The 25,090-nt window shown below is 41.0% G+C and overlaps 1 protein-coding gene across 1 annotated transcript in view; it reads right to left on the reverse strand.

Annotated features, from left to right (window-relative positions):
• The window catches only part of LOC126284043 (toll-like receptor 2), a 143,290-nt gene that overhangs the window by 79,612 nt on the left and 38,588 nt on the right, over positions 1-25,090 (reverse strand). The window contains exons 4-5 of the mRNA XM_049982624.1: positions 19,867-20,213; positions 14,260-14,444 (exon numbers count right to left, since the gene is read on the reverse strand). Of these exons, the coding sequence (XP_049838581.1) occupies positions 14,260-14,444; positions 19,867-20,213 (532 nt within the window). The remainder of the gene's footprint in view (positions 1-14,259; positions 14,445-19,866; positions 20,214-25,090) is intronic.

The raw sequence follows: 25,090 nt of genomic DNA on the forward strand, positions 1-25,090 counted from the left end.
GTAGCAAAATAAACATAACCAAAAACATCGCTACCCGCTGTTGGATGAAGGCCTCTATTAGAAGATTCCATACATGATTTCTAACCTCATGTTCAGTTACGTCATCTCTTCAATCTTTTCTTATATTCTGGAATTCAACGAAGATCTTTAGAGGACCATGTAGCATTTACCTGCCACATCTATGTCGTTTTTGTGTCACTCACAGTATACCTTCCACTGCAGTCCATTCACTGATAAATAAGATGGTAGGCCTTCTTGTTGCATACTACTCGCATTTTATGCAAGTAGTTCTCTATTTTGTGTAGAACTATCACTTCGATTTTTTACTTTACTTACATCTGTATTTATTTTCTTTGTGTATCCATAACACCTATGACTTTCAATCCAGTCCTCCATAAGTTCCTATATTAGGCGAATATCTTCATCTCAAAGTATAACTAACTTTTGCAGTTCTTTAGCAATATTATTAGTATTTTCATTATCTAAAGAAATTAATCACAGAAGTCATATATTTGCATATGTATTAACCTTTGCAATCTTTTACAGTAGCAAATAAAACACATCCATGTCATTTTTGTGTCACTCACAGTATACCTTCCACTGCAGTCCATTCACTGATAAATAAGATGGTAGGCCTTCTTGTTGCATACTACGCGCATTTTATGCAAGTAGTTCCCTATTTTGTGTAGAACTATCACTTCGATTTTTTACTTTACTTACATCTGTATTTATTTTCTTTGTGTATCCATAACACCTATGACTTTCAATCCAGTCCTCCATAAGTTCCTATATTAGGCGAATATCTTCATCTCAAAGTATAACTAACTTTTGCAGTTCTTTAGCAATATTATTAATATTTTCATTATCTAAAGAAATTAATCACAGAAGTCATATATTTGCATATGTATTAACCTTTGGAATCTTTTACAGTAGCAAATAAAACACATCCATGTCATTTTTGTGTCACTCACAGTATACCTTCCACTGCAATCCATTCCCTGATACAGCCAGAAACATTTCCAGTATGACTAGCCACAAATATAATTGCAGAGAATATGTTAGTTAGCATTACTTGGAAATAGAGGACCATCAATAGCAATATATCTAATTTTGTTATAAATTATTGGAAATTAGTATTATTAATTTTGGCAACATCAATTACAGTAACTCAATCTTATGTATAGCCTGAGTATTAAAAACGTATATTAACATCTCACTCAAATCATCCAATTTTCCTAGCAGATTACTGATTCTGGCCATTAACAGGAGAAATTTAAGAAATAGTTTAGGGCGATGTACTTAAGGACAATATTATGGAAAGGGAAGAGGATGGAGATGAAAACAAAATGGGAGATAAGATGCTACGTGAAGAGTTTGAAACAGCACTGAAACACCTGAGTCGAAACAAGGCCCCGGGAGTAGACAACATTCCATTAGAACTACTGACAGCCTTAGGAGAGCCAGTCACGACAAAACTCTAGCAGCTGGTGAGCAAGATGTATGGGACAGGCGAAATACCCTCAGACTTCAAGAAGAATATAATAATTCCAATCCCAAAGAAAGCAGGTTTTGACAGATGTTAAAATTACCAAACTATCAGTTTAATAAGTCACAGCTGCAAAATAGTAACGCGAATTCTTTACAGACGAATGGAAAAACTGGTAGATGCGGACCTCGGGGAGGATCAGTTTGGATTCCGTAGAAATGTAGGAACACGTGAGGCAATACTGACCTTACGACGTATCTTAGATGAAAGCTTAAGAAAAGGCAAACCTACGTTTCTAGCTTTTGTAGACTTGGAGAAAGCTTTTGACAATGCTGATTGGAATACTCTCTTTCAAATTCTGAAGGTGGCAGGGGTAAAATAAAGGGTGCCAAAGGCTATTTACAATTTTTACAAAAACCAGATGGCAGTTATAAGAGTCGAGGGGCATGAAAGGGAAGCAGTGGTTGGGAAAGGAGTGAGACAGGGTTGTGGCCTCTCCCCGATGTTATTCAACTTGTATATTGAGCAAGCAGTAAAGGAAACAAAAGAAATATTCGGAGTAGGTATTAAAATTCATGGAGAAGAAGTAAAATCTTCGAGGCTCGCGGATGACATTGTAATTCTGTCAGAGACAGCAAAGGACTTGGAGGAGCAGTTGACCTGAATGGACAGTGTCTTGAAAGGAGGATATAAGATGAACATCAACAAAAGCAAAACGAAGATAAAGGAATGTATTCAATTTAAATCGGGTGATGCTGAGGGAATTAGATTAGGAAATGAGACACTTAATGTAGTAAAGGAGTTTTGCTATTTAGGAAGTAAATTAACTGATGATGGTCGAAGTAGAGAGGATATAAAATGTAGACTGGCAATGGCCAGGAAAGCGTTTCTGAAGAAGAGAAATTTGTTAACATCGAATACAGATTTATGTATCAGGAAGTCGTTTATGGAAGTATTTGTATGGAGTGTAGCCATGTATGGAAGTGAAACATGGACTATTACTAGTTTGGACAAGAAGAGAATAGAAGCTTTCGAAATGTGGTGCTACAGAAGAATGCTGAAGATAAGTTGGATAGATCATGTAACTAATGAGGAGGTATTGAATAGGATTGGGGAGAAGAGAAGTTTGTGGCACAACTTGACTAGAGGAAGGGCTCGGTCGGTAGGACATGTTTTGAGGCATCAAGGGATCACAAATTTAGCATTGGAGGACAGCGTGGAGGATAAAAATCGTAGAGGGAGACCAAGAGATGAATACACTAAGCAGATTCAGGAGGATGTAGGTTGCAGTATGTACTGGGAGATGAAGAAGCTTGCACAGGACAGAGTAGCATGGAGAGCTGCATCAAACCAGTCTCTGGACTGATGACCACAACAACAACAACTACAACACTTTAGTTATGGTATTAGCTAAATAATTTCATGCATGTAATATTAATAGTTTTGTTACTGGATTGAGAATTACATTCGTTAGAAGTGAGTGGTGACAAGATGTAAAATGGAAAGAAACTTAGCAAGCATTACTACAGGATTTATTTAAGTAGCATTATGTGGAGGAATAATTTTATTTATTGCATCTAATATTTTGTGCCTTGTATCATTTCTTGGGCTTTCTTCAACTGTTGAATTAAGAGTATCATGACCACCAACAGGAGTGCAGCATTTCAGTTCTATGCCAATAGCTGTGTTTAATACAGCCATTATTCTGTGTGAAGAGTAACAATAACAAGGGCACACCATACACTGATAGTATCTAAGCACATACAAGTATTTCAAGGTATATTTTCTGGGTGTTACTTGAATTATATTTCACTATGTTACAAATACTTAACAACTGCTGATGGAGCTCATGGATCAACATTTCTCATTCCCACAGCATTCTAAAAGTACATGTTATTATTGGAATAATGTTGTCAACATGTTGATTTCACCAATCAATAAATCAGTTCTTACCAAGTTTACACTGGGATTAGAAGTTACTGGGTGAGATTAAGAGTTTGCAGCTGTTGTATGATTATTCCTAAGTATTTCAATTTACAGATGTGGTAGGTAAACATATCTCTAGTGTAAATAGTACATTCCATTAACAAAGCAAAAGTCTTAATAATAAAAAAAGAAAAACAATTTTAGTTCTATCCACAAGAATTTCCACTAAATTTTACTAAAATGTTAAATTTCATGCAACTATTCAACCAAAAAAATTGACAACCACCTAAAAAAGATCACCATTTTAATGTGGACTCGAGCCAAACAGTTCAACATACAAACTATATCTTCTTTGCATCTTCTTGATTGCTGTAATTTTCTTATTTTTTTCTTGTAGGAATTGCATTAATTTTATCAACTGTATTTGTAATAAAACACATCAAACATTAGGATCTGAACAGAATCAACAATACTTTTCATCTTAGTTATTTTAGGAGGATTGTATCGTGAATGAAGTTATGATCTCTTCAGTGACCAAAATAAAGGGTTGTGTTACCTTTAAGATATGGCTGCCATTAAAACATTTTTGATATTAATCAATCAACTGTATGTTAAGTAAGAAACGAATAGTTACAATCAGTTTCAACCTAGAAGTTTTCTAAATTTGGCTCTTATTCTGTTTTGATTGAAGCAAGAATGAGATATATTACTGTTATTATTTGTAAGCATTCCATTATATTCTGTTGAATTGTCACGTCTGGTGCAGAGAACAATGCTTGGAGTTAAGTAGCTGGATCTGATGTTAGTTTCTTGATCATATTTTTAAAATTGGAGGGTATGCTGAAAGACAGTAGCTAGTAAATTGAAACTGCCTTTTCTAAGTTTATTGAGGAATCAAAACCTGAATATTCTGAATACATGTCATACACACTTACAAGTCACACTCAAGAAATGGCACTATGGGAGTTAACTACTGAGGTCATCAGTCCCCCAGAACTTACAACTACTTAAACCTAACTAACCTAAGGACATCACACATACCCATGCCCAAGGCAGGATTCGAAACTGAAACTGTAGCAGTCTTACGGTTCCAAACTGAAGCGCCTAGAAATGCACTGTCACTCTGGCCAGCTAAGTCTTACTAATTTGTTTGCAGTAGTGCTTACTGTTTATAGTGTTTTCTGCAATATTTCTGTCTTGCTGTATCACTAAGCCATGGAACTGGTGGTTTTGGTAACAATCACATGTCATAAAGTGAATCAAGACTGAGGAATATTACAGTTATTATTTCTAAGCTTTCCATTATATTCTGTTGAACTGTCACCTCTGGTGCAGAGAAAAATGCTTAGACTGAAGTAGCTGGATCTAATGTTACTTTTTAGATTATATTTTTAAAATTGAAGGGTGTGCTGAAAGACAGTACTAGTAAATTGAAACTGCCCTTTGTAAAGGCCTTATCGACTGAATCTTCTGAACTTCCTATATGGTCACAACTTCAGTGAAACATCTAAGCACCATTCAGAGAAAAATACATAAACATTTGGCTTAAAGGACTGTTTTCCATAGGCAGGATTGCCTATCAAGGTATTCAGTAAAGTCTGGCTGGAAAAAATAAATAATAAAAAATACAAACTTTTACTTCTAGTTGTTTCCTAGAACTTAGTTTTAACAGTCACTTCCCCTGCAGGCATTGCCTCCTTTTTTGTAACGTTATTCCCTTATTGTACACAGATAATTTCGTAAAACCCACAAATATAATTATAAAAACACTTAGATGCGCTAATTATGTAAATGTAATTTGATATTATAGCAGCCATATTCGAGAATTACTCTAGTAGATGAATTGTTTAGCTATGGGTAAACAATACAGCTCTGAGGTATCCTAGCATCATGATTTTCAACACGCTTTCATCTCCCATTAATTAATGCAGTGCTTACACAATGAAATTATATAAAATGTAATTAATCATGCAAACTGCCGTAAAAATAAATAATAGAAAATTAATTATGGTTTAGTAGTTCTTAACAAAGGGGTGCAAATACAGCTAAATGGGAACTGAGCGTATGTGCAATGTTTTTAATGCGATCTCTCTCATAGAATCTGAAGTCACTGAACTTTTAAATGTTGAAAAATCTCATGAGTTATTTTATGCCTATTCGGGTTCCTATCATGATATTATATCTACCTCTAATGTTATTTTGCAGGTTTGCCAATCGTCCAGAAATCAGTTCTGCTGAAAACCACTGAACGTCACTCCGTGAAGCACTCGACTCTTCTGCTGGTAAATGCAAGTCTCTGTTGTGTGTGCTATGGAGTCAGCAGTGAACGACACAAAGCAACATGAGCTCTCAACCATTCATCCAAGGATCAGTTCTGCTGAAACCCACTAAATGTCACTCAATGACCACGTTTACTCTGGTGATACACTGTGCAAGTGTCGGTTGTGTGTGCTGTGGTTTCTGTAATGAAAGATGCATGCTGTGTATGCTCTCAACGAAGCATTCATAGATCCGTTCAAGATGGTTCAAGATGGTTCTGCTCGACTTTCAGCAGATGTCATCCGGTTTCATCACAGCCACTCGGACATTTTTACAATTTTCTCATGATCTAGTAGTTCTGCAAGCGACCTACTACGCGTTTGTCCTCAATCCATTTCGTCAACGCTTGTTCTGTAGTCATTTCACCAAAGCCTGCCGTCAGATCAATTGGTCGGTATTACACGGTCCAGTCACCGTGCAATAACTACTCGCAGACAGCAGGTGGCAGCACTAGCAGTAGAGAGTATTTAAAGTGTGCCAGGGAGACACGGAAAAGAGTGCAGTTACTGTCGTATTGTGGAAACGGAGTGATTTATGAGACGTGCAAAATGGCACAACTATTGACTTTCGCACCAAGGATGGACGCATTTTGGAAACGTATGGGTCTGTAAACCGTGTTCAAAGTACACTGTTCATGGAAAGATGATGCTGTCCAAAACCGGTGATGCACCGCAGGCCACTGGTGACAGGAGTGCACGACGGATGTAGAGATATGTATGGGCTAATAGATGTGCAAATGTTGAGCAGCTGAACTCCCAGACGAACGAAGGGTCTATCAGCAGTGTATCCCTCCAACCATTGCACGAACTTGGCTGCGTATGGGCCTCCGCAGCAGGTGCCTGGTATATGCAACATTGTTGACTGCTGTTCATCGACGATTAAGGCTGGAATGTGGACGCCAGTACTGCAACAGGATGTCTAGAGAAAGCGACAGATGGCCTTTCCAAATTAATCACGTTTTTGCTCCATCGGACTGAAAACAAACAACCTCCAACAATCGTCTGGTGGTACACGCTGAATTAATTATTTTAAATAAATTGTTGAGTGACATATTACCATTGTAAATAACCATATAAATGGGTAAACTGGATTATTGCTAATTACATTAAGAGTGAACATTATTGTTAATCACATCCTTTACTCATAAGCGCATAAATGGAGTATAGGAGAAATGTGATACTACTCTCTTCGTGAGGTTGTGGAGTGGGTGATTGATTCTCAAGCAGGCGCCACATATACATTAACCGAACAGGTGCTCGGGATATTTTATGTCTCAAAACATAATTTACATGATACGATCTCAAACACTGGAGAAATTGCGTTTGTTTTCTGCATACTGTCAATGAACATTTTAATTCTACACATTATTTTTGTCAGTGTGACTGATTATTTGAACTTTCTTAGGGTAAAATTTAAATATGTCAGTTCAGTACGTGGCCCCATACATTTTAGACCCTATGAACATAATCCTCAATAGAACAAAGGACTTAGTCGGCACAGTTGTTGCGTTTGTAAGCAACTGTAAAATGTTTCTTACAGATTTTACACATATAGTTGATCCATAGTATCAGCACCCACTTTTGTCAAGTTGTAGTCCATTATTACTTCAGGCTTGTTTATTATATAGTGAAGTTTAGGTAGTTCGTGCATCATGGCTATCAATAACTCAGATTATATATGATTTGAGACTGAGGTCTCTTTGAAATTCAAAACTTAATGACGTAACTTTTCGATTTTCGCTTGCCTGAAATTCAACATGTATTTCTCTTTTGACCTCTTTAAGTGTGCCGATACGAGTGAGCTGCTTTTTTAAGAGAGACGCCGTCAGAGGGTAATTGGTTTAAAAATTTTCGTATGTGATGTTCCTGTTACTATCTTCAGTGTTAGGAATCAGGTGCGTCATCAAGTCGCTTGGCGTGTTTCAAGTCTGATATGGGCCATACTCTTCTTTTCCACAGCGTACTGTCAAGTTACTTGTGAAAATTTTTATTCCATACTTTGCTGGCGTATTGGGAATACAGTGTAGAAGACTGCAGCACTCCCCGAAAAGCATGACCTTTCTCACCATAGGTCTCAAGGTAGTATGAATTTCTGCAAGTACGACTAAACAGCTGCACGAAAGGGCGAATGGAAGCTAGTTTGTCTATTTTTCTTCGTTGAGCTACTGTGCCCTTGTCATCAAATCGCTTAGATCGGAGGGAATACAAAAATCGCATGTAGCTTATACGTGCTCTTATAACCAGCATTTCTGTTCCGTGCGAGTTCCATAGCTCGTGTGCGTTAATGTGATGTCCTTCCTTTACTCCAGTCACGTATAAACATCCAAGTAAGACAAACACTTCAGATTGAGATGTGTCAATCGTATCTCTGTCGCAAGAGTACATGATAATGGACTGTTTTCTGTATATACAAATTTGCATGAATGGTAATATTATCCATCATACAGCTTTCTATTATTTTATGAAAAGCAGAAATTTCGTTACTGCTGTCATCTGCGCTGGTTATAGGAGCAGAAAACACTGTCATTGTATTTCTATTTTTAAATTTACTCTGGTTGAAGTATTCAGTTTTCCTCCACTTCGTAATGTTATCTGCGTCAATGGAAACTCCGTATTTACCTTTTGTACATCTATATCTATATCTACATGGATACTCTGCAAATCAGATTCAAGTGCCTGGCAGAGAGTTCTTCGAACCACTTTCACAATTGTCTATTATTCCACTCTCGTATAGCGCACGGAAAGAATGAACACCTATATCTTTCCGCAAGAGATCTGATTTTCCTTGTTTTACCATGGTGATCGTTTCTCCATATGTAGATCGGCGAAAGAAAAATATTTTCTCATTCGGAGGAGAAAGTTGGTAAATTTCGGGAGAAGATTCAACTGCAACGAAAAGCGCCTTTGTTTTACTGATGTCCATCCCAAATCCTATATTATTTCATTGACACTCTCTATCACATTTGCGATAATACAGAACGTACTAGCCGGACGTTATGGCCGAGCGGTTCTAGGCGCTTCAGTCGGCAACCGCTCTGCTGCTGCGGTCGCAGGTTCGAATCCTGCCTGGGGCATGGATGTGTGTGATGTCCTTAGGTTAGTTAGGTTTAAGTAATTCCATGTCTAGGGGACTGATGACCTCAGATGTTAAGTGCCATAGTGCTCAGAGCAATTTTTCAACAAAACGTGCTGCTTTAGTTTGAACTTTTTCGATGTGCTCCGTCAGTCCTATCTGGTGAGGATCCTACACCGCGCAGCAGTATTCTAAAAGAGGACGGTCAAGCGTAGTGTCGGCAGCCTCCTTAGTAGGACTGTTACATTTTCTAAGTGTTCTGCCAATGAAACGCAGTCTTAGGTTAGCCTCCCCACAACAGTGTCTATGTGTACCTTCGAATATAAGTTGTTAGTAATTATAATTAATCGGTATTTAGTTGAATTTACTGCCTTTATGTCTGGCTGATTTATCGTGTAACCGAAGTTTAACGGATTACTTTCTACACTCATGTGAATGACATCACACTTTTCCTTATTTACACTCCTGGAAATTGAAATACGAACACCGTGAATTCATTGTCCCAGGAAGGGGAAACTTTATTGACACATTCCTGGGGTCAGATACATCACGTGATCACACTGACAGAACCACAGGCACATAGACACAGGCAACAGAGCATGCACAATGTCGGCACTAGTACAGTGTATATCCACCTTTCGCAGCAATGCAGGCTGCTATTCTTCCATGGAGACGATCGTAGAGATGCTGGATGTAGTCCTGTGGAACGGCTTGCCATGCCATTTCCACCTGGCGCCTCAGTTGGACCAGCGTTCGTGCAGGACGTGCAGACCGCGTGAGACGACTCTTCAACCAGTCCCAAACATGCTCAATGGGGGACAGATCCGGAGATCTTGTTGGCCAGGGTAGTTGACTTACACCTTCTAGAACGCGTTGGGTGGCACTGGATACATGCGGACGTGCATTGTCCTGTTGGAACAGCAAGTTCCCTTGCCGGTCTAGGAATGGTAGAACGATGGGTTCGATGACGGTTTGGATGTACCGTGCACTATTCAGTGTCCCCTCGACTATCACCAGAGGTATACGGCCAGTGTAGGAGATCGCTCCCCACACCATGATGACGGGTGTTGGCCCTGTGTGCCTCGGTCGTATGCAGTCCTGATTGTGGCGCTCACCTGCACGGCGCCAAACACGCATACGACCATCATTGGCACCAAGGCAGAAGCGACTCTCATCGCTGAAGACGACACGTCTCCATTCGTCCCTCCATTCACGCCTGTCGCGACACCACTGGAGGCGGGCTGCGCGATGTTGGGGCGTGAGCGGAAGACGGCCTAACGGTGTGCGGAACCGTAGCCCAGCTTCATGGAGACGGTAGCGAATGGTCCTCGCCGATATCCCAAGAGCAACAGTGTCCCTAATTTGCTGGGAGGTGGCGGTGCGGTCCCCCACGGCACTGCGTAGGATCCTACGGTCTTGGCGTGCATGCGTGCGTCGCTGCGGTCCGGTCCCAGGTCGACGGGCACGTGCACCTTCCGCCGACCACTGGCGACAACATCAATGTACTGTGGAGACCTCACGCCCCACGTGTTGAGCAATTCGGCGGTACGTCCACCCGGCTTCCCGCATGCCCAATATACGCCCTCGCTCAAAGTCCGTCAACTGCACATACGGTTCACGTCCACGCTGTCGTGTTAAAGACTGCGATGGAGCTCCGTATGCCACGGCAAACTGGCTGACACTAACGTTGGCGGTGCACAAATGCTGCGCAGCTAGCGCCATTCGACGGCCAACACCGCGGTTCCTGGTGTGTCCGCTGTGACGTGCGTGTGATCATTGCTTGTACAGCCCTCTCGCAGTGTCCGGAGCAAGTATGGTGGGTCTGACACACCGGTGTCAATGTGTTCTTTTTTCCATTTCCAGGAGTGTAGATTCAATTGCCAATTTTCGCACCACAGAGATATCTTTTCTAAATCGTTTTGCAACTGGTTTTGATATTGTGATCACCTTACTAGTCGATAAACGACAGCGTCTTCAGCAAACAACCTAAGACTGCTGCTCAAATTGTCCCCCAAATCGTTTATATGGATAAGTAACAGAAAAGGGCCTGTAAAAGTACCTTGGGGAACACCAGAAATCACTTCTGTTTTACTCCATAACTTTCCGTCAATTACTAGGAATTGTGATCTCTCTGACAGGATATCGCGAATCCAATCACATATCTGAGACGATATTCCATAAGCACGCAATTTCACTAGAAGCCGCTTGTGTGGTACAGTGTCAAAAAGCTTCAGGAACTCCAGAAATGCGGAATCAATCTGAAATCCCTTGTCAGTAGCACCCAATACTTGATGCTAATAAAGAGCAATTTGTGCTTCACGAGAACGATGTTTTCTAAACCCATGTTGACTGTGCGTCAATAGACCGTTTTCTTTGAGGTAATGCATAATGTTCAAACACAATGTATGTACCAGAATCCAGCTGCGTATCGACGTCAACGATATGGGCCTGTAATTTAGCTGATTACTCCTACCACGTTTCCTGAATACTGGTGTGACCTGTGCAGATTTCCGGTCTTTGGGTACATATCTTTCGTCGAGCGAACGGTTATATATGACTGTTAAGTATGGAGCTAATGAATCAGCATACTCTGAAAGGAACTTAATTGGTAAACACTTTGGACCAGAAGACTTTTATTAAGTGATTTAAGTTGCTCCACTACTTCGAGAATATTTACTTCTAACGTTACTCATGTTGGCCGCTGTTCTTGGTTCGAATTCTTGAGTATTTACTTCGTCTTCTTTTGTGGAGGCATTTCGGAAGGCTGTGTTTAGTAACTCTGCTTTGGCTGGTGGTATCTCCATTGCTGTGCCACAGAGAAGGCATTGATTGTTTCTTGCTGCTAACATACTTCACATGCGACCAGAATCTCTTTGGATTTTCTGCCAGGTTTCGAGACAAAGTTGTTTAAACTATTATTAGCACCTAGCATTGAAGTCAAATTTTGAGCTTCAATAAAAGATCGCCAATCTTGGGGATTTTGCGTCTTTTTTTTAATTTGGCATGTTTGTTTCGTTGTTTCTGCAACAGTGTTCTAGCCCAGTTTGTGTACCAAGGAAGATCGGCTCCGTCGTTTGTTAATTTATTTGGTATAAATCTCTCAATTTCTGCCGATTCTATTTCTCTGAATTCGAGGCACATTTGGTCCATACTTAAATCATTATTTTGGAAGGAGAGGAGATCGTTTCTCAGGAAGGCGTCAAGTGAATTTTTATCTGCGTTTTTGAACAGGTATGATTTTTGTTTATTTTTTTAGCATTTGGAGGTTACAGTATTCAATGTCGCTACGACAACCCTGTGTTCACTGATCTCTCTATCCATTTTGATGCTCGTTGTTAACTCTGGATTATTTGTTGCTAAGAGGTCGAGTGTGTTTTCACACCGTTTACTTCTTGCGTGGGCTCATGAACGAACTGCTCGAAATAATTTTCAGAGAATGCGTTTAGCACAATTTCGGATGATGTTTTATGTGTACATCCAGAATTAAACACGTATTTTTGCCAACATATCGAGGATAAATTAAAGTCACCACCAGCTATAACCGTATGACTCCGATACGTGTCTGAAATGAAACTCAAGTTTTCTTTGAATCTTTTAGCAATTATATCATCCGAATTGGGAGGTCGGTAAAACGATACAATTATTATTTTATTCCGGTTCCCATCGATGACTTCAGCCTCTATTAAATCCGCTAACTATTTACTTCAGTTTTGTGGTTAGATAAACCACTTCTAACAGCAACAAACACGCCACCACCGACCGTGTTTAACCTATCCTTTCGGAACATCGATAGGTGCTTCACAAAAATTTCGGCTAAACTAATCTCCGGCTTTAACCAGCTTTCAGTACCTATAACGATTTGAGCATCAGTGCTTTCTATTAGCGCTTGGAGATGTGGTAGTTTCCCAACACAGCTACGACAATTTTACTGTTATACCGATGGTTACTTTTTCTACGTTCTTCCTGTGGTCGGCTTGCACCCTTTGTGGCTGAAGCCCTTCTTGAGTTTTTCCGAGACCCTCTAACCTAAAAAACAGCACAGTCTACACCACACAGCCACTACTACCAGTATAGCCGAGGAGATGGTTGCTTTATGCGGCGTTAATGTTTGCAGTGATGATGTAGTTGTCTTTCTTATAATGTTAAGGAATTTGTTTGTCCTGGTGCTATATTTCTGCAGCGGGTAGTCTGTATCCGACCTCGTAAGCACTTCTGTATGAATAGTAGGACGAAACGCGAGTCTCGGGAAGGAAGTGCGAGGAGGTGATGAAGGTAGGTGAGCTCGAGAAGGTGATTATCAAGTAAACAACGATATGGTGGGGGATATTCCACGGAATACAGCTCTTCTAATTATCAGACGTCGACGCATTAGGACTGGAAGTGGTGTGCTGGTTAGAGATGGAGTGAGACTGAACAACGCTTTCTAGAAGAGAGAGTGTGAAATGAGAGTGATTCTGCGAATATGTGACCATGGAACCCAAGCAAAATGTAAGACAGTTGGTCACTGTGTTTTGCTGTAGATATATAGGGTGGCTCAGTTGAATGGATATTTTTGAGAACAGTGGTTCTAAGATGGATTATGACTTTGCGTAGGGCTTTAACTCTAGTTTGGTGGAAGAATTCTTGGCATTACATTTTCATGGGTAGTATCTGTAGCAGGAGACACAAGGTTTGGGAACCGAACAAGCATTTCCGTTGATAGTTGGCATTGCCGTGGTAGCAAGTGTGAAGGATCTTGCCATCTTAGGTGAAATGATCGCTGCAAGAGCTGCAGTTCAGGCAACAGTTGTATCTGTAAGAAGCCTATAGAATAACCAAAAATATTTAATAATGTTTAAGGAGTGAGGGAAACTTGTTTCGAATGTGACTAAGGGCATATGGTGAAATATTAGGCAATTCTATCAGCAAAACTTAAATAATATAGGAACTTAAACAATTGAAACAGACTTTTTAAAAGCTAGTAAGACTGGACGGTCTCTGAATGTTTAGCGACATTTGGCATAGGGATAGCATTAACTGATGGGAGAAAGGATGCTGCAAGAACACCACAAATTAAGATACAAAAAAGGAAAAAGTCTATTATAGTAGCAATGTGTGAATGACAGTTGGTACCAATCACTCTACACTCCCTTGACGTAAGCCATATACTTCGTTTCTGATCATACTTTCCCCATTACGAAATACACGATGAATTCTCTTCACAAGCAGCTCTCAGTGTACTCATGTATGTATTTGGATATGGGCTGTGTATTTCTTAGGCGATGAAGCAAATTGTATCGAAGGTCTTGTGGAAGTCAAGCGACACTATATCCACGTGAGCTCCTTCATCTACCGGGCTGTGGGTCTTATGAATGAACTCAGGAAACTAGGTTTCACACGAGTGGTGCTTGCAGGAAACCTTCATAAAGCATAAAATTTACATTGCAAGGCGTTTGTAGCAAACAGAACTAACTCACCTCAATGGCGTTGTAGGAAATGTTGAGGTAGATGAGCTTCTGAGGCAGCTCTGTGGGCAAGCTCAGGAGACGGTTCCGTGAAACGTTGAGGACCAGCAGTCTACCAGGAAGCCGCTGTGGTAGTTCCTTCAGTTCATTGCCTGCGACGTCCAACTGCAGGATATTGGGCACAGCCAGCAGGGTGGCTGCACACACGAAGAATGCTGGTAACGTTCAGGTCGTACAGGAGATTCGCAACCATTCAGTAATACGTTCTGACTGTTATAGTATCTAAAGTTCATAACCCCAGCTCCGCGAACGGTGTTAGGCGAATGTGAAGGCTTACCTTTTATTATGCTACTAGCTGGTATCCGGCATTGCCGGGTACGTATTTATTCCCATTCTATCAGTCCATCACCTCCTCTCCCCCCCCCCCCCCCTCTCTCTCTGTCATCCACTGTCTCCTCTCTCTCTGTCCATCTTCTCTTCCTTCCTCTGATTGTTTCCTCCTTCCCATCTCTCCGTTCACGTCCTCCTCCTCCTTCTCTCAGTCTATCTCCTCCTCGCACCTGTCTTGGTCCACCTTCCTCTCTTTCGTTCGTCTACCTCCTCATCCCCCTCCCTCTCTCTGTCCATTCCATGATCTGCTCTTCATTTCCCTCTCCTCCTCATTTTGTCCAGACGATCGTCTGGCTGAAGGCATGTGCGACAGCGACACTTATCGGTGAAGAGAACGCGATGCCAATTCTGAGCGGTCCATTTGTCATGTTGTTGAGTCCATCTGTACCGCGCTGCATGGTGTCGTGGTTGCAACGATGGACCTATCTGTGGACGTCGGGAGTGAAGTTGAGCACCATGCATCCTATTGCGCACAGGTTGAGTCGTAAAATGACCTTTAACTGCACGAAAGGCATTACTCAACATGGTGGCGTGGTTGTCGGGGTTCCTTAGAGCCATAATCCGTAGGTAGCGGTCATCTACTGCAGTAGTAGCCCTTGGGTGGCCTGAGGGAGGCATTTCATCGACAGTACCTGTATCTCTTCATATGTTCCACGTGCGAATAACATCGCTTTGGTTCACTCATGTCTGGACACTTCCCCTGTTGAGAACCCTTCCTGGCACAAAGTAACAACGCGGACGAGATCGAACCATAGTGTTGACCATCTAGGCATGGTTGAACTACAGACAACACAAGCCGTGTACCTCCGTCCAGGTGGAGTGACTGGATCTGATCGGCTGTCGGACCCCATCCGTCTAATAGGCGCTGCTCATGCATGGTTGTTTACATCTTTGGGTGTGTGTAGTGACATCTCCGAACAGTCAAAGGGACGGTGTATGTGATACAATATCCACAGTAAACGTCTACTTCAGGTGTTCTAGGAACCGGGGTGATGCGAAACTTATTTTGATGCACAGCTTTGTAATTGCACATCATACTAACTAAGGCGAATGGAAGAATTTGATGCTTTTAATTTCATTTATTAGTGGGTGACAGTTTTGTTCAGTAGTTTTCAGTGTATGTGTATGTCTTGGCTATTATCTGGTTATGTTTGTAATTCTGTACCCTTGGCTGTTTCTTGAGCTGATAGTGGGTCTAATTTGGCTCCATCAATTGTATAGTTTCGTTGGGACCTTAGCTTTGTTATCCGAGGATTATTGGTAGTGATAAACCTCTCCTCACTGTCAGTTACAGGGTTGTGTGTTTTTAGCTATGAGTCGAAATTTGACTCAATTGTTTTTTGTTAGATCTTTATTTCTGCAGCGCCATTTTTAAGGATAAAAATCTAATGTTTTTCCTATGTTTACTTTTTCTATCACCTTAAAATGAATTCTCTTTTTCGTTGTTGGTAATTAAGGCTTCGTTTCTATTTAAATTTTTGTCATATCATTCAATGTTTTCATGTAAATGTGGTAGTTATCATGTACCTGGTTTTTTTGTAGGCCAATAGTTGTGGCTTTAGTTGACTTGTGAACTTGAACTGTCTTTTCTTAGTATCTGAATTTCCTGTATCTTCAGGATTTCCATGTTGCAACAATAAAATCTACTACAATTTTAGGGGATAATTTCAGGTCATATATTGTATTTCTCCCCTTTGCTTAGTGGGTTGGTTTCCCAGTCTCGTTGATAATTCTGTTGAAAGATTTATGTGGACAAGTACGTATGGCAATATTCGTTATCCGTTACACTCTTGCCAAAACAGTTCGGCACACGTTTTTCAAAAATGACACTCGTCACTGAAGACACTCTGTTTTATGACGAGCACTATTTTATGTTGTAGTCAGCTGGTCAATAAACACGTCTGCTCCTTTCACTCCCTCAGACCTGGTGACATAACAAAGTACTCACGACAGAGCTTGTGGGAAATGTCCATGTGTAGACACATGACATCCACCACCCGGTACAATAGAAATCATGGCTCCACGATTTTCTGTGATGGGTAATTCTCCTGTCTTAACAAGTTCCACACGTGCGTCAGTCTTATAGATATTTTCCCGACTAGTTTTATTTGCCGAACCAGCGTAATTAACCCTATTGACGTTAAGGCCTTACCTTGCCAACAAATTTTACGACAACTTTTTGAGTGATCTTCATATACTGAGCAATCACAATATTGGTGATATTGATTAAAACTGTTAGCAACTGTAGTTGTTGAAGTAATCAATACTTGTCATCGTTTTCAGCTCTGTGGCCTGTTATAGAGTTGCAACGGGTGATTTTGATCTTCAGGTGTTTGGGAGTGTGCCCAGATGTTTGCAATCATTGTTAAACTCTAAATTATCTATAGTTCGAAGAGCCTCACTTCCATATTCTTTTAACTGTATAGTACCCTCCATGCCTCAACTGGCATGTTGAAACAGTTACAATAGAATTTACCAAAGTTGCATGGCATTGCTTGAGGTCAGTAACGGTGTTACAAATTTATTTAATAATTTTTACTGCTTCACTTACTTTATTTTCTTGCACGAAACTTTATACCAACATGATGGCGTTAGTACGTGCATTACAGTTACTTGTAAATTAAGATGAAGTATGATGAGGGTTGGTAGATGGGTGTGACAGCAAAAGATTGGTACAGAAATTTAGCCATATGGAGAAAGATTATTTTAAATTACTATACTCCTTAAATGAGACAAAACATAAACACCCAGACAGATAAACGCAACCTGGGATGTACAAAATAGCGTTTAGTACGTAAAAAACCCACTATGTAGCCGAAACTGGGAGAGACTTCCAGATAAATTACTGCAAACACCTACTTGTAAATGCACTCCAGATAGACCTATAGCCACTTAAATGAACGCCACTAGTCTCTCATTCCAGCATACCAAGAATGACGTTTATGTATTACATAAAACGAGCAAGGGCAAGGGACGCCAGATGGACTAGAATGAAGAGTAGAAATTTCATGGCACAGTGCATGGTATTTAGCAGTCTTACATCCTCTTTTTTTTTGTTGAGTCATGAGACTCCTGACTGGTTTAATGCACCCCACCACGAATTCCTCTCCTGCGGCTACCTTTTCTTTTCTTTTCAGTACACCAATTGCAACCAACACCCTAGATTATTTACTGGATGTATTCCAATCTCTGCCTGCCTCTGCGCTTTCTACCCTATACAGCTCCTTCTACTATCGTGGAACTTATACTCTGATGTCTTGAAAGATGTCCTATCATCCTGTCCCTTCTTATGGTCAGTGTTCTCCATAAATTATTTTCCACGCTGATTCTGCCACGAACCATCTCATTCCTTAACTTATTAGAACATCAATTGAGCTTATTTGTCTGTCACATCACACTTAAAATCTTTCGATTATATTCTGTACCAGTTTTCACACAGTCAGAGTTTCACTGCCTTACATTGCTGTGCTCCAAACGTATAGTCTCAGAAATTACTTGTTAGATAATGAGGGCAATGTTTGATACCAACAGACATCTCCCGGCCAGGAATGTCACTTTTGGGAACTAGACTGCATTTCATGTCCTCCTCGCTCCGTCCATCGTGGCTTATTTTGCTGCCTAGGTGGTGGAATGCCGTAAATTCGTCTCCCTCGTGATCCACAATTCTGATCATAAGGTTCTCGCTGCTCACCTTTCCACTTCTCATTACTTTCGTCTTTCTTCGATTTACGTTCAGTCCATAGTTTTTACTCATTAGGCTATTCATTACATTTAAAAGATCTTGTAATTATTCTTCACATTCACTGAGGATGAAAATGTCATCAGCTACTATTATGATTGATATCCTTTTGTTCTGAATGTTAACACCACTTTTCGTCCTTGTTTTATTTCCGTCGTTGTTTATATTTATGTACGTTAAACAGTGGGGGCGAAACATTACATTCCCGTCATACATCCTTTTTAAACCTAACTATTCGTCCTTGTCTTATAATCTTAATGTTCTCTCATGGTTGTCCCACATATTGTACATTGTGACTTTCTGCTGTCTTTACTCTTCCTAAAGTCAAACTGACAGTCATCTAACAGATGCTCAGTTTTCTCTTCAATTCTTTTGTGTATTATACTTGTCATCAACTTGGATGCATGAGTTGTTAAGCCGATTGTTCCATAATTCTCGCACTTGTGGGTTCTCTATCTTCAGTACAGTTGGAGATATTTTTCCGAAAATCGGATGATAAATAGCCAGAGTCATACTTTTTACACACCAACGTGAATAGAAGTTTTGTTGACACAGCTTCCAATTAATTTAGAAATTATGATGGAATGGTATCCATTCCTTCTACCTTATCTGAATTTGAGTCTTACAAATCTCTTTTATACTCTTTATCTTCCCCATTGACTCCTGTGTCTTCTTATACAATGTCATCAGACAAGTCCTCTCCATCGAAGAGGCCTCCAACGGACTTTTTCCACCTATCCGCTTTCTCCTTTATATGCAACAGGGGAATTCCCACTGCACTCTTAATATTATCGGCCTTGCTTTTAATTTCAATGATGGTTGATTTGATTTTTCCACAAGGCCAGTCAGTCTTTCTGATAATCTTTTGTTTTCTAATTTCCTCACATTTTACTTGCAGTCGTTTATGGACCCAGGATTTTAATGTGTACACCTGTTTCCTCGTGTATTTCTCCATCAACACTCGGGTCTTATTGGTTACATACATGATCCCGAAGGTCATAAAGCCTCCAAACTAATTAGCGTCAGCTTGTCAGATTACAGAGACGGTTAGCAGTAGTTTGCATGCAGAACGGAGGAGTCGAAGAATTTGGTAAGCTGGGGAGTCTAAAGCATGTCCTTCACACTTACGGAACATAACTCTCATGCTAGATGACCATACATGAGAAAGTTTCTTCTCAGTGATGATCCGCTTCAAAAGCGATGCAGGGAACATTTAAGCAGGCGTCTTCAGCTTCTTAGGCACTTCCACAGGTACGTCATCTGGGTCAGTTGCTTTATTTTTGAGTAGACAGGGTTATGTATTGGAAACGTCTGAGTGATTATGAAAATCTAAACCACTAGAGAGAAGTGTTATTGACAAAATGACGACCAGAAGTTTGAGACTTGATAAGTGCAAGGTGATCATGACTTCTGAAACAGGGACTCTGAAATGGAAGACCAGTGGACATAGTTTAAGAAACGTACTTCCGAACGTAAGTCGCATTGCTTACCTTCACTCATTGAGATGATGCCGTCATCTGAAAGTTGCAGGATCTCGAGTGTAGGCATAGTGATCACTGGTCCGTCCAGATGGCCGACTGTCATGCTGGCCAGTGACAGCTCCTTCATGCGGACGTCACTGGATATGAATCTCGTTAAGAAGTCCAGTGAAATGGCGGAGAGCCGTCCCGACGAAGTCAGCTTCATGCCAGTCATCTCTCCTCCGAGCTCAGAGATGAAGCGCCGTTTGAAAAAGATCCAGAATTCGTCGCTGGGAAATTGTAGGTGGAAGGTCCCATGCTTGATCTCCTTCATGAACCTGACGCTCTTCACGCAGTCTGTCCCTCCTCTCTTCTTACTGGAAATGAACTGTAATTGGTGGGCAGTCACACACAGCGTGCGTAGAATGACTCTAGCCCGGAAAATATTTACAGTAACAGCGACGAGGATTTACCCTTGATAATGACAATCAAAGAAGGCCAGCGGTGGCGTCGACGAGGCGCTGAGCTCGATTTACCAAACTGTGAGACACGAGAAACAGCTCTAGATACAATATGACAGCAAGAGCGTTTTCAGTATTCTGCTGTAGCTCTTCCATATACGAGGATTATTTGAGTACAGCTATCGCTTCTTTTTCCTCCGCTGGTACAAATTAGAGTGAGAGAGCTGGCGATCAAGATGGCTAGGATATTGTACTACCTTCACTGTTCGGCAGAGAACACCTCTCGCAATGGTAACAAAGTTGTTAAGGAGATGTGTGTTTTCAGTTTGGAAAGTAGGAGACGAGGTACCGGCGGAAGTAAACCTGTGGGGACGGGGCGTGAGTCGTGCTTGGGTAGCTCGGATGGTGGAGCAATTGCCCACGAAAGGCAAAGGTCCCGACTTCGAGCCGCGGTCCGGCAAACAGTTTTAATCTGCCAGGAAGTTTCAGATGTGTGTTATTATTTCGTCTTGTTGAAAACATACAGATGATGGTTCAGCATGTATGACCTGATCCACGCTTGTAATAAACAGTTTGGTGAAAGAATCGTGTTACGGCGCGGACATCAGAGACTGCGCACTCTACACAAATCTTGCGATAAGGCAACGGTTCATCATAGAACTGACGGGAAATTTCTGATGCTTGGTGTGCATGTTCTATGAGTTCACATACCCTGACAAGCTTTGCCAGAGTTCATCTCAAGGAATCAAAAACTTGAGTATCCAGAATTCCTGATTCCAGTTCACACAAAAGCCACCTTCGACATGACATTCTGTTGATTCCCACTTGCAAGGAGGGCGCTGAAATTTGGTCATAGTTTGTTCCATGGTTTCCTTCCCTGGAACAGTGTTTTTTGGTGTCCTCTTTTCGAATGGTAATGATTTTGTCCACTATAGAGGCCATTTCGCATCGTTTTGTCACTAAGATTTGCATTGCAGAATTTTCAGGAGGTTTTGCAAAAACACCTGATCTTAAGCTCTTGCCAAAAGAGTTCTGCACACGTTTTCCAAAAATGACACTCGGCACTGAAGACGTTCCGTTTTATCCTGAGCACTATTTTATGTTGTAGTCAGCTGGTCACGAAACACGTCTGCTCCTGTCAATCCCTCAGGCCTGGTGATACAACGAAGTACTCACGACAGTGCCTGCGAGATATGCTTACGTGTAGACACGTGAGAGCCACAGGCTGGTGCACAAGAAATCATGGTTCCACGATTTTCTGTGTTGGGTGATTCCCCTGTTCATTAACCAGTTCCAAACGTTCGTCGATCTTATCAGTATTTTCCAGACCAGTTTTATTTGCCGAACCAGCGCAATTAAAACCTATTGACGTAATGGTCTTAGCTTGCCAACAAATCAATAACGTAGTCTATGATAAACTCGCCCGTACCACTGCATGTGGAACAGCAGTTATGTGTTTGTACATCTACTTTAAGTAATATTACGCTATATTAATTTTCCTTTGAGTTGCTGTGTGAACGGTATTCACTCATTGCACCTACACGAGAATTTTTTCAGAAGTTCCTGCGCTTCCTGACGATCAACTAACGACGATACTTTGCTGTATACTAAATTATCGTCACAGAATATTTGGTCTTGTTCTGATAGATCGTTTATGTATAATGAAAACGTTAGAGGTTCTATTATACTTCATTGGGGCATACCTGCTGTTACTTTCTTCTCAAGTGAACCAATATAGCCTACTCTGTTCAATTAGTGAAACGTTCAACTGGTGAGTCGATTATCTGCGAAAATATTCATTATAATCTTATATCGGTTATCAGCCTACGATATTGCACGGTAACATCTTTCAGATACCTTAGAAGATACCTTCCAAGGCAGTGTGAGTGTAAATCAGCCAAGCCGTGCGTCGCTTCTTTGATTTCTTCATTTGAAGGCGTGGTGAATGTTTACAGCAGTTACTGTTCATTCAGGAAATTCTTAATGTTCGAATTACAAATATTCTGAAGGTTTCTGCGCAACGTGGGGGTAAGTGATGTTGACATGTGATGGATCTCCCCCTTTACCCTTTCGTAGGAACAGGATGATTCCTGTATCGCGTGACCACACGCAGCGCGAGACATTATCACAATGGTAGGCCACAACGTTGTGATCACAGATTTACTACGAACATTGTACACCATTAGTAGATCATTAAAACAACATAATGTGCAAGTGGAACGGGGCAATAATCTGATAATTCTGAAAAAAATCACAAGAGAACTTCTAAGGTGGTCATGCCATTTGGGTTTTGTGCGTCATCGATGTACACATCACACAGATACCAAGTTTCGTTACTGTTAAACAATCTTAGGTCTTGTTGAGACACATTCTTTGCGTCTGCACAGTCTGATACATTCTTAGTCGAAATATGCGGTAGGTGGTGGTCATATTCAGTAGAGCTGTGTTGACTTGTGATGGTATCTGTTCTGTGAAGAACGATTGATTGTAAAGCAGTGAGTGAGATGAATACATTAGAAAATGAAGAGAATGTGTACTTTGAATAACGTTATTATTTTTTGAAGACAAGAAGTTTGAGGCAAGACTGCAGCACTGTGCACCTAGGAATGATTATTGTCAGCTAGTTAACTAGCTCAGAGCTGAGAGAATGACCACCCACCTTGCCTGAGTAATGCGTTAACATATTAATTGATTAAGCTGTTTGGTTCTTACAGAAATTCTCTATTCTCATCCCACTCTTTTAAAAATTATTTTTCACTTTGTTAAGCATAGTATTGTTCTGGCCAATATTATGTGCGTAGATCAAGCTAATTTTTTCTCTGTCTTTTTTAATACACACCTCATTCTAAAATCGTTATCTTGGAATATCATTTCATAGGGATAATTATTTCCAGATCCCAGTTTTTACCATTTGGTGCCAAAGATGGTCGTATGCGTGTTTGGCGCCGTGCAGGTGAGCGCCACAATCAGGGCTGCATACGACCGAGGCACACAGGGCCAACACCCGGCATCATGGTGTGGGAGCGATCTCCTACACTGGCCGTACACCTCTGGTGATCGTCGAGGGGACACTGAATAGTGCACGGTACATCCAAACCGTCATAGAACCCATCGTTCTACCATTCCTAGACCGGCAAGGGAACTTGCTGTTCCAACAGGACAATGCACGTCCGCATGTATCCCGTGCCACCCAACGTGCTCTAGAGGGTGTAAGTCAACTACACTGGCCAGCAAGATCTCCGGATCTGTCCCCCATTGAGCATGTTTGGGACTGGATGAAGCGTCGCCTCACGCGGTCTGCAGGTCCAGCACGAACGCTGGTCCAACTGAGGCGCCAGGTGGAAATGGCATGGCAAGCCGTTCCACAGGACTTCATCCAGCATCTCTACGATCGTCTCCATGGGAGAATAGCAGCCTGCATTGCTGCGAAAGGTGGATATACACTGTACTAGTGCCGACATTGTGCATGCCCTGTTGCCTGTGTCTATGTGCCTGTGGTTCTGTCAGTGTGATCATGTGATGTATCTGACCCCAGGAATGTGTCAATAAAGTTTCCCCTTCCTGGGACAATGAATTCACGGTGTTCTTATTTCAATTTCCAGGAGTGTAGTATGTCCAGGATTCTTCCATATATAAACCTTCTTTTATCATTCTTGAACCAAGAGTTAGCTATGATTAAGATATGCAAAATTCTACCAGACGGCTTCCTGTTTCATTTCTCTCCCCCAATCCAGATTCACCCACTATGTTTCTTTCTCTCCCTTTTCCTACCCTCGAATTCCAGTCACCCATGACTATTAAAAATTTCGTCTCTCCTCACTACCTGAATAATTTCTTTTATCTCACCACACATTTCATCAATTTCTTCGTACTCTGCAGATATAGTTGGCAGAAAAACTTGTACTATTGTAGTAGGCATGGACTTCGTGTCTATCTTGGCCACAATAATGGGTTCACTATGCTGTTTGTAGTAGCTTAACCGCACTCCTATTTTTTATTTATTATTATACTTACTACTGCCTTACCCCTATTTGATTTTGTATTTATAACCCTGTATTCACTTGACCAAAAGTCTTGTTCCTCCTGCCACCGACCTTCACTAATTCCCACTTCATCTAGCTTCAACCTATCCATTTCGCTTTTTAAATTTTCTAACCTGTTGCTGTTGTTGTTGTGGTTTTCAGTACTGAGACAGGTTTGATGCAGATCTCCATGCTACTCTATCCTGTGCAAGCTTCTTCATCACCCAGTACCTACTGCAACCTACGTCCTTCTGAATCTGCTTACTGTATTCATCTCTTGGTCTCCCTCTACGATTTGTACCCTCCACGGTTCCCTCCAATACTAAATTGGTGATCCCTTGATGCCTCAGAACATGTCCTACCAACCAATCCCTTCTTCTGGTCAAGTTGTGCCATAAACTTCTCTTCTCCCCAATCCTGTTCAATTCTTCCTCATTAGTTATGTGATCTACCCATTTAATCTTCAGCATTCTTCTGTAGCACCACATTTCGAAAGCTTCTACTCTCTTCTTGTCCAAACTATTTATCGTCCATGTTTCACTTCCATACATGGCTACACTCCATACAAATACTTTCAGAAATGACTTCCTGACACTTAAATCTATACTCGATGTTAACAAAGTTATCTTTTTCAGAAACGCTTTCCTTGCCATTGCCAGTCTACATTTTATATCTTCTCTACTTTGACCATCATCAGTTATTTTGCTCCCCAAATAGCAAAACTCCTTTACTACTTTAAGTGTCTCATTTCCTAATCTAATACCCTCAACA

Source organism: Schistocerca gregaria, chromosome 1, assembly GCF_023897955.1.
Source record: "Schistocerca gregaria isolate iqSchGreg1 chromosome 1, iqSchGreg1.2, whole genome shotgun sequence".
NCBI classification, from domain to species: domain Eukaryota; kingdom Metazoa; phylum Arthropoda; class Insecta; order Orthoptera; family Acrididae; genus Schistocerca; species Schistocerca gregaria.